This window comes from Borostomias antarcticus (genome assembly GCF_949987555.1).
Source record: "Borostomias antarcticus genome assembly, chromosome: 22".
NCBI classification, from domain to species: Eukaryota; Metazoa; Chordata; class Actinopteri; order Stomiiformes; family Stomiidae; genus Borostomias; species Borostomias antarcticus.
The window spans coordinates 7488236-7505776 of record NC_140255.1 but is presented as its reverse complement, the minus strand read 5'-3'; the positions used below and the strand labels follow the sequence as shown (position 1 = coordinate 7505776).

The 17541-nt window shown below is 44.0% G+C and overlaps 2 protein-coding genes across 2 annotated transcripts; one reads left to right on the top strand and one right to left on the bottom strand.

The window, feature by feature from the left end:
• Nucleotides 1-1133: 1133 nt before the first annotated feature.
• On the bottom strand, nucleotides 1134-8709 carry LOC311323553 (uncharacterized protein). Its single transcript, XM_084455802.1, has 10 exons — nucleotides 8624-8709; nucleotides 8040-8240; nucleotides 7684-7883; nucleotides 7068-7098; nucleotides 6923-6964; nucleotides 6356-6424; nucleotides 5706-6122; nucleotides 3378-3416; nucleotides 2542-2838; nucleotides 1134-2173 (listed from the first exon to the last, which is right to left on the bottom strand). Exons 2-10 carry the CDS (start codon nucleotides 8227-8229, stop codon nucleotides 1956-1958), a joined length of 1503 nt encoding a protein of 500 aa, XP_084311928.1. The 5' UTR covers nucleotides 8230-8240; nucleotides 8624-8709; the 3' UTR covers nucleotides 1134-1955.
• A 2982-nt stretch (nucleotides 8710-11691) lies between these two features.
• On the top strand, nucleotides 11692-13786 carry LOC311323554 (heparan sulfate glucosamine 3-O-sulfotransferase 2-like; the record flags this gene model as incomplete). The annotated part of the gene is made up of 2 exons (XM_084455803.1): nucleotides 11692-12209; nucleotides 13168-13786. 2 exons carry the CDS (start codon nucleotides 11692-11694, stop codon nucleotides 13784-13786), a joined length of 1137 nt encoding a protein of 378 aa, XP_084311929.1.
• Between the last annotated feature and the right edge of the window lie 3755 nt (nucleotides 13787-17541).

The window sequence follows — 17541 nt, the reverse complement described above, 5'->3', positions numbered from 1 at the left end:
GGCTTCTGATTGGTGTGCTAGATTTCCGATTGCACAGAGAAGTGGGCACTAACATGGTTTCACTCACAGGTCAAGTTGTGTTACTGGGTGGAAACGGTACCACGGATTAAAAGATGCTCGCTGCCAAATCCTGACTGGAAAAAGGTTGATCTTGGGCGTTTTTTTTTCCTTAGACATTAAACATCTGTGTTCCCAGATATACAAGAGCAAAAACTGTGACGAGAACATCGATGCTAAAAGAGACGCACTCTTGAGGTGAGAACCTGAGTCAAGTGGTTTCTATCTACTTACTCTACCTCCCTCCCTTCTCTCTCTCTCAAAATAAACCATCTCTCCAGTCTTGAATCTTTCCCTCCCTCCGAGCCCTGGTTCAGGTAGGTCTACTATTGGGGCTGTACCCCGGTATACCGCCCTGCCAGGGGCCATTCATTACGCCATAGACCTTTTCACTCAGTCTACATCACCGTATTCGTTACTCACCCAAGTGAACACATTTTTCAAAGGATCAAAGTCTTTTCTCCAAGGTGGCTACAGTTGTAGCCCGCCACCTTTTATATAAAAAACATTTTGCACTTAAAGGTACCCAACGAAACGTGAATCAAAACAATCCATTCTTTGTTTATTTTCGAAATTCCTCGATTATATGGTTCCTTGTAGTCTAATAAACATGTTGAATCACTTGAATGTCTTTCCTACCTTGTAATTTCTTTGCAAAATGATATTTACAGTAGCTAATGTTTTGAAAACAACAAAGATGTGTGAAACGTCACTATTATGTGCTTTGCGTATTGACGCAATGACGTAGTACGCGATTTTCGGGGACCACCTTCTCAAACTTGCTCTAGAGCGCATACTAGTGGTCAAAAACTACATTGGGTACCTTTAGATAGCACATATATTACATTGATAGAGTTTTGCCAATCTCTCTTTTTCTCGTTTTGCTATTTGTGAAATTGCTTCATACTGTAGGTAGGTAGGTAGGTAGGTAGGTAGGTAGGTAAGTAGGTAGGTAGGTAGGTAGGTAGGTACATGTATAGGTACTTTATAGCACTTACAGTAGGTTAGCATACATTCATCTTTAGCAGTTCATATCAAGTAAAGTTAATTAAACATAGACAAGTTTAAATGACGGCCCTAGGTTGCTTAGTTAAACTACAGCACTCAGTAAGCAATTTTATTCATTACCTGTTGCTGAATCATGTAAGACTGATTAAACATTGGATTAAAGAAACTCGATTAGTCGATTAGTCCCGGCTTTATCCAGTCCAACTTCACAATCAGCATCAGTCCTGTTCCCCCAGCTGAGACCAGTCAGTCCTCCCAACACCACTAACAGAACCAACCCTAACAGAACCAGTCCTGTTCCCCCAGCGGAGACCAGTCAGTCCTCCCAACACCACTAACAGAACCAACCCTAACAGAACCAGTCCTGTTCCCCCATCTGAGACCAGTCAGTCCTCCCAACACCACTAACAGAACCAACCCCAACAGAACCAGCCCTGTTCCCCCATCTGGGACCAGTCAGTCCTCCCAACACCACTAACAGAACCAAACCTAACAGAACCAGTCCTGTTCCCCCATCTGAGACCAGTCAGTCCTCCCAACACCACTAACAGAACCAACCCCAACAGAACCAGCCCTTTTCTTCCAGCTGAGACCAGTCAGTCCTCCCAAGAGCCAGCCCTCCTCATTGGCTGAGAGCTCTGCTTCATTCATTAAATCATTAAAATGACATATCTAAGAACATTCTGGTACAGAAAACCAAAGATCTATCAACATTCATCATGACTAATGGTTTCTTGATCTTGAACAGGCATGTCCAGGCTGTCTCTATTCTTTGATTACTGTTACAGAAGCCCAAATACAGTTAGTACAAAGATATATGCTTACTACCAATAACATATGTATTCAGTCTAAATGCCAGCGCTATAGATCACTTGAATCATTTCAGTGGATTACACACATCCCCACTGTTCTTCCACGGCTCCATCAGCGGCCCACACTGACTCTTCCAACTCTCTCTCCACATCTCCTGGTCTTCCTCTGGTTTCTGAGTCCTTCCAGGCCTCTCTCTGGGGTCTGACCTCACGGGCCTCAAGAGACTGCATCCTTGTACCCACACAAGCCTCAGGTCTGACCTCACAGGCCTCAGGGGACTGAATCCTTTCCACAGCTGAAACATAAGAGACACGTCCATGAACCCCTCCGGTTCACATTGAGGAACATAACAGAACCGTCACTGTCTTGTGTTTTTAGCAGTAATGGTGAAAAGAATAATCTAGCATTAAGTCCTGCAGTGACTCACATCTACCAATCATGGACTAGGCCTCTAGTTTCAGCCTCTACCACACAACAGATTTCATTCAGATAAACTGGTCATGAGAAACAAAGACGTAAGATGTATTAATAGACATGGGATATTCCAAGCTGACAACAGATTTAAAATCATGGGTTGCCCAAAAGTATAACTTCTGGACTCATGTCAAGGGTGGACATTGGAATAAATTTGATGACATATGAAAAGAGAAATCTGGATCTCACCGAGTTCAGCATCATCTGGCGGTTCGTTGTGGTCAGTGCCACTGAGAAGCACGTTGCATGTTTTTTTACTCTGCCCGTACGGGTCAGGGCCTCTGCCCTCTCGCTGTCTCTTAGAGCTCCTCTCCACCTGGTTGGCCATGTCCTCCAGGAGTCTCACCTGCTGGATTAAGCCGTCCAGCTGTGTCTGTTTCTCAGTCAGCTGCTCCTTCAGTCTCCTCTCTGCATCCTCCAGCTGCTCCATCTTCCTCTCCAGTGCTGCGTCTCTTTCTTTTGTTTGTGTGTCCCTCTCTTTAAAATCTGTAGAACATATAATATAAATGATTGTTCCTGTTCTAAGTGAATTAGCGATTCAATAACTAGAACGGACCACTTAGAGAAACCTAAAGGTAGAGTTCAAGCAACACTTTTACTTCAGCACTAGGGTAAGCTCTAGATGCTTGTTTAGAAAGGAAATGCACTTACGAGTTCTGGCGGGTAGTGGTACACTTCTATGTTAAATTCAATTATTGTTCGTCGCTTTGGATAAAAGCGTCTGCTAAATGACTGTAATGTAATGCAATGCGACATGTTGCTCCAGTCAGGCCCTGAAAAATTGACGTGGGCCAGTGCCTATTGAGGTAGTTCTGAGGTGAGTTTGTCAAGAGGTCTGCAAATCCTCATTTCTGTACCACCTCCCATCTGTGATTATCAGAAGTTATTATTCTGATAAGTGATTAAGTCACTGATTCTGAGTTATCCATTCATCATTCGTTTTATGAACATTATGTTCCTGTGTAACTCTGGATAGATGCCCTGGATAGCTGACCGTCTAAAAGCTCACGCAAGAGATCACTCACCTATTGATAGAGCTGATGTTTCTGCACTCAGTTTGTCCTCTGAAATGACAGGAGAAACCAGAGGTAGTATTGTTAAATCAACAAGCCTGAAACGATGAGCAGCCACTGTACTGTCGCAGGTGTTGCTGCGTCGCTCGTCCATATCACTTCCACACTCACTTCCACACGCTGGGTTTGATCTCAGGCTCTCTGACTCGCCGACGCACATGACCACCTCTCTTGAACACCACTTTAGCCAGCTACGCCAGCGGAGAGTGAGCAATTCTACTGTATGGCGCAGTTGGGCAGGATTTATACTGAGGAGTGAGTTTAACCAGTTCAACTCACTACCACAGGTAGTAGAATAGAGTGGTGAGGTCTGATGGCACTTTGTAGGCTGAAAGGTTAGCATTGGCGCCATTTGGTTCTACTGTACAGTGAGGGAAATAATTATTTGATCCCCTGCTGATTTTGTAAGTTTGCCCATTTGCCCATTTGCCCATACCCAATTATCAGTCTATAATTTTAATGGTAGGTTTATTTTAACAGTGAGAGACAGAATAACAAAAAAGTCCAGAAAAACACAATAATTGATTTGCATTTGCATTAATGAGTGAAATAAGTATTTGACCCCTTCCCAAAACACGACTTAGTACTTGTTGGTGAAACCCTTGTTGGCGATCACAGAGGTCAGACGGTTCTTGTAGTTGGCCACCAGGTTTGAACACATCTCAGGAGGGATTTTGTCCTACTCGTCTTTGCAGAAACTCTCCAAGTCATTAAGGTTTCGAGGCTGACGTTTGGCAACTCACAGCTTCAGCTCCCTCCACAGATGTTCTATGGGATGAAGGTCTGGAGACTAGCTAGGCCACTCCAGGACCTTAATGTGCTTCTTCTTGAGCCACTCCTTTATTGCCTTGGCCGTGTGTTTTGGGTCATTATCATGCAGGAAAACCCATCCATGACCCATGTTCAGTGCCCTGACTGAGGGAAGGAGGTTCTCATCCAAGATTTGATGGTACATGGCCCCGTTCATCTTCCCTTTGATGCTGTTAAGTTGTCCTGTCCCCTTAGCAGAAAAACACCCCCAAAGCATAATGTTTCCACCTCCATGTTTGATGGTGGGGATGGTGTTCTTGGGATCATAGTCAGCATTTCTCCTCCTCCAAACACGGCAAGTTGAGTTGATGCCAAAGAGCTTGATTTGTGTCTCATCTGACCACAACACTTTCACCCAGTCTTCCTCTGAATCATTCAGATGTTCATTGGTAAACTTCAGACGGGCCTGTTCATGTGCTTTCTTGAGCAGGGGGACCTTGTGGGCGCTGCAGGATTTCAGTCCATTACGGCGTAATGTGTTACCAGTTGTTTTCGTGGTGACTGTGGTCCCAGCTGCCTTGAGATCATTGACAAGGTCCTCCCATGTAGTTCTGGGCTGATTCCTCACCACTCTCATGATCATTGAAACTCCACAAGGCGAGATCTTGCGTGGAGCCCCAGACCGAGGGAGATTGACAGTTATTGTGTGTTTCTTCCATTTGCGAATAATCGCACCAACTGTTGTCACCTTCTCACCAAGCTGCTTGGCGATGGTCTTGTAGCACATTCCAGCCTTGTACAGGTCTACAATGTTGTCCCTGACATCCTTGGACAGCTCTTTGGTCTCGGCCATTGTAGAGAGTTTGGAATCTGATTGATTGATTGCTTCTGTGGACAGGTGTCTTTTATACAGGTAGCGAGCTGAGATTAGGAGCACTCTCTTAAAGGGAGAGGACTCATTTGTGTGCCTCATGGACATAACCAGTCTGTGGGAGCCAGAAATCTTGCTGGTTAATAGGGGACCAAATACTTATTTCACTCGATCAAATGCAAATCAATTGCATTCAACTTTTTTGAAATGTGTTTTTCTGGATTTTGTTGTTATTCTGTCTCTCACTGTTAAAATAAACCTACTATTAACATTATAGACTGATCATTTCTTTGTCAGTGGGCAAACGTACAAAATCAGTCCCTGTAAGTCCAAAATGAATGGGAAAATTAATGTGTTTTTTTAAATGGCAAAAATAAGGTCTGTGTTTAACAGAGACTCCCAGAATATAGTCGACTACATTTTGTTCTAAAAGATAAAACACATCATTGACGATGAGTTTTGTGAATTTTGAAGCCAGTTGGTTCTGAGGTCTCTATTCTGGCAGTCTGTTAAACACAGCCAATTTTCACAAATCCCATTCATTTTTCCCAAAGGGATTTTTGGACCAAATGGCGCCGATGCTAACATTTCAGCCTACAAAATGAGGAATACAATTGATATCCAAGAAATTAAAAAACGAGTGACTTTTCTTCTCTCACCAATTCTATGGTTAGCAGTTTCCAGTTTTCTCTCTGTGTCCTCAAGTTGTTTTTCTTTCCCCCTCAGTAGTTGGTCCTTCTCTTCCTGTCTCTTCTCTCTCTCTTCAACTTCATGTTCTTTATTCTCCAGCTGTTTCTCTCTCTCTTTCAGCTGTTCCTCCTTTTCTCTCAGTCTCTGGTTCCTCTCCTCCAGTTCAGAGTATTTCTCCTGCAGATTGACTCTGAGGTTCTCTACTTGCTTCTTGTCTTGCAGAGTCTTTGTCAGTTCTCTCTTACTGTTCTGCAGTTGTATCTCTTTCTCTCTCAGTTTCTGTCCTGCGGTCTCCAGCACACTGTTCATATTGTCTTCACTGGCCTGAAGTTCTTTCTTCTTCTGCATCAGTTGCTCTGAACATTCCTCAAGTGACATCTTCAACACTGTAAACAGGGATATGAAGAACGGTGTGTGGATTAACAAAAGTGAAAAATTATTTTCAGTTGTGGAATAGATCGCTTTTTTATCACTGGCTCTGTACCTTCCTGTCATCTGAATAGAGCATGGTAATAACTAATGATTTCATACATTTATTACATACAGATTTGAAATTTCTTCACATTTGTGATCAATGACTTTATTGAACTACCCCACTCTCCTTCACACATCCACTTACCACTTATCATTTGAGCAGACTCTCTCTCATCTGGCTTGTCTTCTGTCTTAGATCTCTCCAAGACTTGACCTGACATGTTTAAAAAAAAAAAAAAAAAAAGTAAGAGTTAAGTTCTGTGTAGACCACGTCTGAACATTAACTTTCTGGTGTGGATTTAAAGTTATCCTGCCAAACACAAGTGGTGCGACTGATCTCAACCACCAGATCTTCCTTCATAGACGACTGTACAACTGTGATTTTGCATTGCTCCTTCACTACGGCTGCTTACACTGTACTGTAACGCACCATAATAAGTAACATTAATGCTATAATTTCAATATATCAAATTGACAAACTGTCATGTAAACATGGAAGAGGTCGAGGAAGATCTACTGAGTGAAGATGAGCCAGAAAATAAATAGTGGACAAATGATAGAAAGATGCAGAGAAAGTTAGCAATTATTTCCGTTAGCATAACTACAAGAGTTATATTCATGAATTGTCAAGAGTCAATTGTGAATCATATTTAACCTCTGAGAACCTTTGAGAAAAGTGTGAAATCATGTAGGTGTAATTATTGTTACACACCTGGCTTTCTGTTCAACAGTCCTTTTTGAGAGACAGATGATTCTGTGGATGGCATTCATGTTAAAACACTACAATATTTTTTCAATCCTTTCTTTGAATTGGAAGCCATCGCAAGACATTAAACAACTGGAAGGAGGTTAATTACCCTTCGGCATATATGAGGGACCTGCATCAGTCTGCAAGAGAGAGAACAAGTGACAGATGAGCCTACTTTATTGTGTACTGTAATTATAGTCTTCTTTGTAGTGTACTTTAGCTTACTGTACTATACACTGTAGGGTATCTTACTAAATAGCCTACATCAGGGGTACCCACACTTTTTTGGCTTGGGAGCTACTTTTGAAATGACCAACTCAACGTTAGCTGGCAACATTAAAATTCACATACATAGCAGTTACATAAAATTACACAATTACACTTAAAAAATTAAAATATTAAAATTAAAATATTAAGGCTACTGTTTCAAAATCAAACAATATAAATGTATGTAATGTGTTTATTAATCAAGCTACCAAATACTTCACATTGGAAGTCCATGGAACATTTAGTAACTTTCTAACATTTAGTAACTTTTTTTGTAGGATATATGTGCCTTGCACAATTTCCGAGCAAGCAAATCACTGCCTTTGTTTGGGAATGACCCTCTACCAGCGAGCAAATCCCAGGTATTTGTTTATCAATGAAAAAAAAAACAGTACACTCATAGACATTAGCAGTCATATCCAGCTGTTTATATACCCTGTATTAATATAGATAAATACCTTGGGCTTCATATTTAGATGCTTGAGGATTTCTTTAGCTGCAGCTTGATTGCGAGGACATTTCAGCAGTCCCTTACTGTCATGGAACAGACAGTCCACTATGAGCTCCACATCAGGTCTGGTCACATGTCTGCTGCTGTCAGGAACAGTGAAGTCTGGCTTGAAGGTGAAGTGCAGCACCACCAGGATGACAGGCTTACCTGTTGTCAATAGAGGGACAGACTAAACACTATACAGTAGTAGCTCACGTCCTTTCAGAAATGTTTTAATGACACACATGGTGTGAGATCCTGTACTGATCCCTAAATCAAAACCATGATGATGATACAGTTGTTTGATTAATATGAACTGATTACCTTCAGGGATCTTTGATAAGGCATATTCAATATCAGTTCCAACTCGACTGGTAATGGGACAGAAAGCTATGATGATATCAGAGTCCTGTGGTGACCTCACTTCCTTTAAACCTGCTTGAACTAGTTGTCTCATCAACTCTTTATGAGAATCCAAAGTGTTCCCTATTACAATAGTGTGACATTTCTCCATGCTTGGCCTCCCTGCAAGAAAATAGTTTATATAAATATATATTTCTCGTTATGTAATGACATTATTGTACTACTGTAGCCTAAGTAATGCTTTATGTTACATCATTTTGTGTCCGCATGCAAGTGACAATCATTAAAACTATTGTTTTCAACAGCAACACCAGCCTCCTCAATTAACAGTAACAAGTAAACAAAAAATATATGAAAAATGACTACGTCTGTAACATAGTTACACGTCTATTTTTGTGGTCCGAACGCGGCCATTTTCACTGCATGAGTAAGAAATGCATGGTTACCATTCCAGTAACGAGACCATAACTTCACTATCAGCACATTAGTCATACATTTGGTAAATTTTTTATAAGAAATGTTTCCTATTATATAGGTAACTCTACCTTCTTATGTCGAAGTCAAGTTCAGATGTTCTTAACACGCACGCATTTACAGGTCACGTATTGCTGAAGTATCCTTTCACTTTCACTTAGAGGCGAGGACAGAAAACCCCGCCCACAGTATTTGATTGACACGTCGGTCGAGCGCAGATTGACAACGAAAACGCTTGGAAAACAGCTCGGAATCTTACAAGCCAATTTAATCATTTGCGATTAAATGATCGATTTTAATTCATTGTTAGAATTTGGACATTCTTTAACTTTGCAGGCAAGCATTGCTCACGAGCATCACTTTCTTTTTGTCAAAGTGTCTGCTACCCCAACAAGGAAACGAGAATGCAAACATGATAGTCATTTCAGCGTTTACATTTCATTTTTAATGAACTAATTTCAGTGTGGTTCTGGATAATATTGTGGAAAAATGCAATATCAAACACACTTTGCTATTTCTTTTTCAAATTGAGAGGCATTATTATTTATCATGAAATAATCAAGATTTACACACGCGCGCGCGCCCACACACACACAGGCAGGCACTATGCACTGCATGCACTATTATGTATTTATCCTTAGCGTTATATTTTAATCTGTAGGCTAAATGTAATATTTATTGTGTAATAGAGGTGTATCCTGTGTCTGTTCTGTGTCCTGTGTTGTATCATGTGTTATGTCTTCCACTCTAGAAAAAAAAACTCTCAGAAAATAAAGTACTTTGAATGTGAAGATCCGTTTTATTAGCCATGTACAGATATGGTTCACACTAGGAGTCTGACGGGTTAAGGCAAACGCTGTTACAGACGACATAGGACAGCGTGCAGGACAGGACAGGACAGTGCTAAGACATAGGACAGCGTGCAGGACAGGACAGGACAGTGCTAAGACATAGGACAGCGTGCAGGACAGGACAGTGTTAAGACATAGGGCAAATGCAATACAAAAAACTGCAAACACAAAATACAGTGGAATATACAAAATACGATATACAGTTAAAAGGGTTGAGGCACCTACAGATTGGAGTGTGGTGAGTGTATGTACAGTATGTGTGCAGTGTAGTGTGATAGATGATAAAATGAATTGCAAACGTGGCATTGATTTACCATTTCACCATTTGAAATCAAGTCTGAATTATGGAGGCGGGACTTCCATATACAGTATTGAATGATTCTCACCACTAGATGGCAGCACCAGGCTTGTAGATCCACTTGAAGAGAGAACTGGAGTGACAGGGTTCATTGGTAGCAATGTTGCTCTCACGAGGTCCTCTGCTCCTCAGACAGATCGCTTTACTCTGTGAGTGTAACCGTGTGCATCACGGGAAAGTCTTTAACCAGGTAAACTTAGACATTAAGCAAAAACTAAACTGTTTATTGTTTTGCTGCTGGCCTAGTTGCGCATATCATCTGCCACTGTAAAGTGTGTGTGTGTGTGTGTGTGTGTGTGTGTGTGTGTGTGTGTGTGTGTGTGTGTGTGTGTGTGTGCGTGCGTGCGTGTGTGTGTGTGTAAGCTGAAATTGCTTCTGATTGCTGTGGCTAGTCACACAATGACATTGATACATCCATACATCCCATTGATATGCAGGATATCCACTATGAGTGTCTGGTCATATTTGGGGTGGGTTATAACCAGATAGCGCGCGCCTCCCGAGCTTTACCTCGCCGTGATAAATGAGTGCGGAAGTGCGTCACAAAACACTCACAACACACTGCGCCCGGCGCGGCAGCCGTGATTATAACGTTTAATCACCGGCCTGTATCGCCACCCTGACACCGTCCGCCGGCTTCACTCGTGCCACACGTTTGATTTACCCGCCCTCTTGCTGGGGGAAAAACTAATTCGGGAGACGGATTGCCGAGCGGGCCTCCCCGACCAGCCCTATAAATCATTCTTTAATCAGAGCGCGCTGAGATCGGGCGCGGACACCCACGGGGTCGCCGCTGACACCTCGACTCCTCCCGGGGAACGCTCAAGGGTGCAACAGTCCTCCCTTCTGCGGCCTCGTCTCTGAAGTAAGTAGCCTAAGTAAGAGAGATGACCTGGGCAAGCAGGATGACCCCCGCCCACACATGATGATAACCTCTTCGGTGTAGGGAGGGAGGGGGCGGGGGGCTCTGGGACTCTGTGTGGCCAAGGTCAGTGCATAGGCTGACACACTGAGCCATGCATGCACGCACGCACACACACACGCGTCTAAAGGCTCTCTGTCTTTCTCTGTGTCCGTGTCTCTCTCTCACACACTGTAGGCTATACACACACGTCTCTCTTTCTCTCTCTCTCTGTCTCTCTCTCTCTCTCTTTCTCTCTCTCTCTCTCTTTCACTCTCACACACACAGACACACACATGGTCACAGTAAAAACTTGCAAAATTAAAAGTTGGAGCATAAATCAAGTAGCCCAGGTGTGACATTTTATAGCCAGTTAAAATATGCTCCCCGTGGGAATGCTTGAAGATATTCAGTTTTACCTAATTGGTTGGATCATAAGCAAATATGGGTTAGGTTAACACTTATGTATTTAGAGTAGCCTAAATGTCTTAAAACAGTGAGTTTTGCTTAAATCGAATGTGCGTGTGGTTGCAGTTCTTAAACGGTATGGTAACTGACGTCAGGCGCACCTCTGAAGAGGCTCTTCCTCCAGCTCTGGGGCTGACATCCTTGAGAAGTGGACCCGGCGTGGCGTCTCTCCCGTTCGCCCAAGAGGAGTATAGGATATTATTTTCAGGTTTGCAGGATTCGAACAGAAGACCTTTAGCCTGTTTTCTGACGCGACCTTCAATGATTTCTTCGGTTTGCTTTAGACTGAAGTTTAAAAAAAGGAAAGAAAAAAGACGCCAATTAATTTCGCTTTATCCCGTCAGTTTGTTTCCAAATCATGGACACGTTTTTCTATTTGGAATACTTCGGACTCGCCTTGTTAATTATAGGCTGCATTAAACTATGACAAGGGACTATGACTGTTTAATCTCATATGCAAATTTAAGAGGGATTGAGACATAGCCTCAAATAGCAAACAGAAAAGGCATCCGCCAAGGAATAAATCAATGAAAAACATGGACCATTTATTTCTATGGAGATATGGCATGCATTCTGTTCTTACACAGACTTGTGCCGTCTTCCTTTAGGCTCACACGAACGTGCATGTGTTTGTCCTCTCTCTGCCTGTCGCTGTCATATTTACTGTACTGTCTCCTGTTCTCCTCTGACTTTCACATGGTCATCCTGAAACCCAACGATCCGACGCAGAACTGTCTGCGCGTCAACAGCGACGGATCCAAAAAACTTCTTCAGAAATCTCTCGCTTGCACGTTTTCCTTGGACGCGAGAGGGAGGGATGTAGCTCACCACGGATCCGACCAAAGAAACGCCTTTCATCCCGACACGGTTCGGAATAACACGCTAAACCGTTCATGGAACAACTCGGGCAACGTGAAGTTCGGCAATAAAAAGCTGCCTAACGCCATCATAGTGGGCGTTAAGAAGGGCGGGACTAGGGCGGTCCTGGAGTTCATACGGATCCACCCCGACGTGCGGGCAGTCGGAACCGAGACACATTTTTTCGACAGGAACTATGACCGGGGCTTGGACTGGTACAGGTGAGAGCATATGGACCGGTCGACCGCATGAAACAGAAGTTGACCGGAACGGCTCAGAGCCTCGATTTGCATAATCTTTAGAGGCTAGTTGCACGAATTAATTACATTTAATGTGTTTGAAAGCACTCGTCCCTGATTAAAGTAATGCTGGATCTCTCTAAAAGCACATTTAATCCCCAAATCAAATACCTTGTTGCACAAAATGTAGCCTATGCCTTCATCTTCTTGTTATGCTGTGCGAGAAAACTTCACTTTCCACTTTGAAAGAGTTAGACTATGGCGGCCTACTTATCTGATCCAGTTCTGACCCAAAGAGTCACTCTCCTCCGTCGAATTTACATTTTTGTTCGCTGTTGATTTATTACTCCTGAGCAACCGCGGACTGGGCTTGTCATGCAGGAGAGAAGAGACAGGATAGGAAACACAGCTCAGGACAGGAGGTCTCAGCGCAGAGGCGTCCCTATCCTGCCCGTGCTGAGTTCTCATTCTCATTGGGAACTTGGGAACATAGAATCTGGGAACATAGAACCCGAGGGAACGTAGAACCCGAGGGGAACATAGAACCTGAGGGAACATAGCCAAAACGGTGGCTTTGTTGTTGTCTCTGCCTTTCTGTACTCCAACAAACTTGTCACATCACAGATATGTTCACATTAACATTACACAGTAGGCCTACTTTACTGTACATCCAAGTGGGCCTCCAGTTGGATCTCTTCTCAACAGACAGTTTGCTCAGTATAAATCATCCTCTATGTGACTGATTCAGTGTGCGCTGTCGTCCATTAGTTAGGATTCCCAGTGGTTGCCTCTGTGTAGGCGTCCATACTGTAGCAATAGGCTGTTGCTTTTTTGCCGATCTGCTTTTAAATCGCATACTGTAGCATGTGCTATCTGACTGATGCAGCTGTCACATTCCTCCGTCTCTGTCCCTTCATCCTCGTCACCGTCCACCAATCAGAAGCCTGATGCCGCGCACCCTGGATGGCCAGATCACCATGGAGAAGACGCCCAGCTACTTCGTGACCAGGGAGGCCCCCGGCCGCATCGCCACCATGGCCCGGGACACCAAGCTGATTGTGGTGGTGCGGGACCCGGTCACCCGCGCCATCTCCGACTACACCCAGACGCTGACCAAGACGCCGGACCTGCCCAGCTTCCAGGAGCTGGCCTTCCAGAACGGGAGCCTGGACCTGGTGGACGCGTCCTGGAACGCCCTCCGCATCGGGCTGTACGCGCTGCACCTGGAGAACTGGCTGCGCCACTTCCCTCTGGAGCAGATGCACTTCGTGAGCGGCGAGCGGCTGATCGCCGACCCGGCGGGGGAGCTGGCGCACCTCCAGGACTTCCTGGGGCTGAAGCGCATCGTCACGGACAAGCACTTCTACTTCAACCGGACCAAGGGCTTCCCCTGCCTGAAGAAGCCAGAGAGCAGCGGCCGGCCACGCTGCCTGGGCAAGTCCAAGGGCCGGACGCACGTCCAGATCGACCGCGACGCCCTGGAGCAGCTCAGGGACTTCTACAGGCCGCACAACGACAGGTTCTACCAAATGGTGGGTCACGATTTTAAGTGGGAATAGTAGAGACTCTTATTTGGGCGGGCGGGGTGGGGGGGTGGAGGGGGTGGAGGGGGGGTGGCTCAGAGGTGAAGATGAGGCCAGAGACATATCTTCCACTAATGTACTGCAAGCACTTGCAAGGCTACTTGAATATGCATGCGTGTCATTTCATTTATGAGAAGATCAGTACAGAACAATGTTGAGTTCAGACAGGTTTGAGTGTCCGAGGTGGGACCGGTGGGCCTGCCACACTCCCATGTTTCGACGCAATGAGCACATGAGGGCCGCCCTGCCTTGTCAATAACATATCAGCAAACTCACCGTATTAACTATTCCAATATGTGTCATGTCACTGGCTTCTATACATTACTGCAGCGTCCCCTTATTCAGTGTCAAACATTCATTTCATTTGATGAAAACATGAATCCAGCTGAAAATCTGTAACTTTGCCTCACAGTACTTTTTTTCTCGCTGACTTGCTGTCCTGCAGTAGCTGCTGACGAGTGTATCGAGTAAAAAGAGGAAATTCTAAGGGATAGGTTTACTTGAACTCGCCTCACTAATCAACACAGGGATTAAAAGTAAAGCCTTGGAAATGTCAGTGACTTGTTCCAGGAGGGATGTTTTAAGCGCTAGCATTCTGGAACAGGAAACCCTGCGCGCTGCAGAGCACTTCTGACTGAGAAAGCTCCACAATTTAAGATTAGCTCATCACTTTATGCAATGCTGTGAACTTTTTGCAATTAAACCCGTTGATCTCATAGATAAAAGGGCCTGGGTAAGAAATACAGCATAATAATCCAGCTATTAATCATATTATACCTGAAATCTATTTTCTGTCTTGATTAAAAAATGGCGGACACTATTACTCCTCTTGGTAACCGGCCTCACAGTACCCTAATCTTCAAGGGAACAGAGGAGGAGCACTGGATAACAAGCGACCCACTCGGTCTGCGAAGGGATTCAGAAGATAGAAATTACATTTCTCAGACCTCGGTCGTTTTGTCCTTTTCCCAAAGGTGCCATTTTTCTAGTGCAATCCCTCTCAAGATCTCTCTCCTCTAAATGAAAGGTTGGTATCACTGCAGGGGAAGACTGATACGCCAGTCTCACCGCGGTCACACTAGTGTTGTTGTTGTTTCAACACAACAAACTTCACAATGAAGACTGTAATCTTCTTTCTTGATTTATATATATATATATATATATATATATATATATATATATTCTTATCAATTATTGCTATCCATTGTCCAAGGGATTCTTGCAAACCATTTAGGAGTTTTGATTTGAGACAGGATAGCTTTGTTGGGCACAGAATTCCAATCTCTTCTCAGAGACAAAGGAGGGTCCGTCTGGTTGTGGCAGGTTGTCAGATAGATTCTGGGCCCCACTTGTGACATGATTGCATTGGAGAAGTTTGGGTTTGGGTACATGCTCGGAATGCTAAGACTGGGTTGTCGGTGCCTGGGGGCGGGGGCAGGGGACACAGCCATCTGTATCGTCCATGGGAAACACCGACACAGCCTATTGAGTCACAGAACGTTATGAGAACGTGATGTTTAGATATACAGTATGTTCAGGTGCAGTACCAGTCAGACATCACAGCATCTTTACCTCAGCCAGAATGAACTCCTGATCCTGGGTCGGGAAAAGTGACAGGCTGAGTCCCGCTATATGAAAACACCAAACGGGGCTTTGTCGTGACTTAAGACCCCCCCACCCCCACACACACCGTTAAAAAGTCAGGGAGTGAGAAGAACAGCGGAGAGAGGAATTAGGAACAGGCAGGCGTTCCTGTCCGGTGGAATGTAGGACGCCCGCTCCCCCGTGTCGTCCTCTCACCTCGGAGCTCCCACACTTTTATTCACCAGTCAAACCCACAACCACGGCTCCTGCTCATTAAACCCCCCTCATGTGAGAGGCTCCTCCAGGCTGGTCCTATTCCTAGACCTCAGACCAATTCACAAAGTCTAACGTTGAAACATGCAAGTTGTTAGGTTATTACGTGTTTGCCCAAGCCACATTTTTTCTCTCTCCTTCTTTCTGTCATGTCTCTCTCGTCCTTTTCTGTCCAAGCGTCTCCTCTCTTCCCGTCTCTGCCGTCCTGTCTTTTGGAGGGTTCATTAGACTGATGGGGGACACCGGCTGGGAGACTGTCTCCACCTCTGCTGCCCTCCTTGTCATCACATTCCCCAGCAGCTCATTTCTGTGGTCTGAGAACTCGCAGGTGGGCCGCTATCCAAGCAGGCGGCGTGAGGGGCAGCCCTCTGCTCTGTACCCAGGGGTCCTCATTAGGCACGGGAGGGCTGGAACAAGCCCAGCCCTACAACACACATCAGCCACAAGTCTGATTTAACCACCACCAGCCAAGACCTCTCTGGAGACTGGCTGCAGGTCAACGCTCTCTCGCTCTCTCTCTCGCTCTCTCACTCTCGCTCTCTCACTCTCGCTCTCTCTCTGTCTCTCTCGCTCTCTCTCTCTGTCTCTCTCTCTCTGTCTCGCTCTCTCTCTCTCTCTCTCTGTCTCTCTCTCTCTCTCGCTATCTCTCTGTCTCGCTCTCTCTTTCTCGCTCTCTCTCTCTGTCTCTCTCTCTCTCGCTCTCTCTCTCTGTCTCGCTCTCTCTCTCTCTCTCTCTGTCTCTCTCTCTCTCTCTCGATTCTCTTGGGGAGGACGCATGCAAATGCAGGGAACATGTGTGTGTTACAGGGATGCAGTGTAATATTGTGCTACATAGAACCATTAGTAACGACAGAAGAACTCTCTATAGAAAGGTTCCTGATTGAACTCTGCCTGACTGATTCCAGGTAGGTTAGTAGACCTGCTTTATGAAGTCTAATTGAGGATTTAGGAAGTGATATTTTAATCCGGATCTTGGCTTGGCCTGCAGGAAGCTCCACACCATCTTCATTAGCTAGCTAGGAAAACAACATTTCGAGGAATTACAAAATTCTTGGAACTGAAGGGATGTTTTTTGTAATTACATTTAAAATGTTTTTTTTGGTAATCTCATTTAACTTGCGAGTCATAAAACCTTTGGTGACAATGACTCATTGGTAGCGTATAGTACGGAGTAATGTCAGACCTTTATAATGTCATGTTATGTCTTCATGTTTATTATGTCATGTTATGTCTTGTATAACATGTTATGTCATGTTATATAATGTTTATTATGTCATGTTGTCTGCACGTTTATTATGTCATGCTATGTCTTCATGTTTATTATGTTGTCTTCACATTTATTATGTCATGTTATGTCTTCACGTTTATTATGTCATGTTATGTCTTCACGTTTATTATGTCATGTTACTGTATGTCTTCATGTTTATTATGTCATGTTATGTCTTCACGTTTATTAGGTCATGCTATGTCTTCACGTTTATTATGTTGTCTTCACATTTATTATGTCATGTTATGTCTTCACGTTTATTATGTCATGTTATGTCTTCACGTTTATTATGTCATGTTACTGTATGTCTTCATGTTTATTATGTCATGTTATGTCTTCACGTTTATTATGTCATGTTATGTCTTCACGTTTATTATGTCATGTTATGTCTTCACGTTTATTATGTCATGTTACAGTACGTCTTCTTTATGTTTATTATGCTATGTTATGTCTCATGCTCAATGGGCAGCTACTGATGGGGATTGCAAATGAAGTGTAATTAGTCATCATTAATCAGTTGACATAGTCTCACATAGTGACATTGCGTCCTGTTATAAGCATCAAAGCAAGTCAAATGAAGTGTCACTACAGTGCACTGAGTCAGTCT

Excerpts from the sequence above, each read along its gene's own strand:
- LOC311323553 (XM_084455802.1), bottom strand. The coding sequence starts at position 8,229 with ATGGAGAAATGTCACACTATTGTAATAGGGAACACTTTGGATTCTCAT. Across the intron at positions 7,099-7,683 it reads ATCTAAATATGAAGCCCAAG|ACTGATGCAGGTCCCTCATA; the intron begins GTATTTATCTAT and ends TCTCTCTTGCAG. Across the intron at positions 6,123-6,355 it reads GTCTGCTCAAATGATAAGTG|TGTTGAAGATGTCACTTGAG; the intron begins GTAAGTGGATGT and ends CCCTGTTTACAG.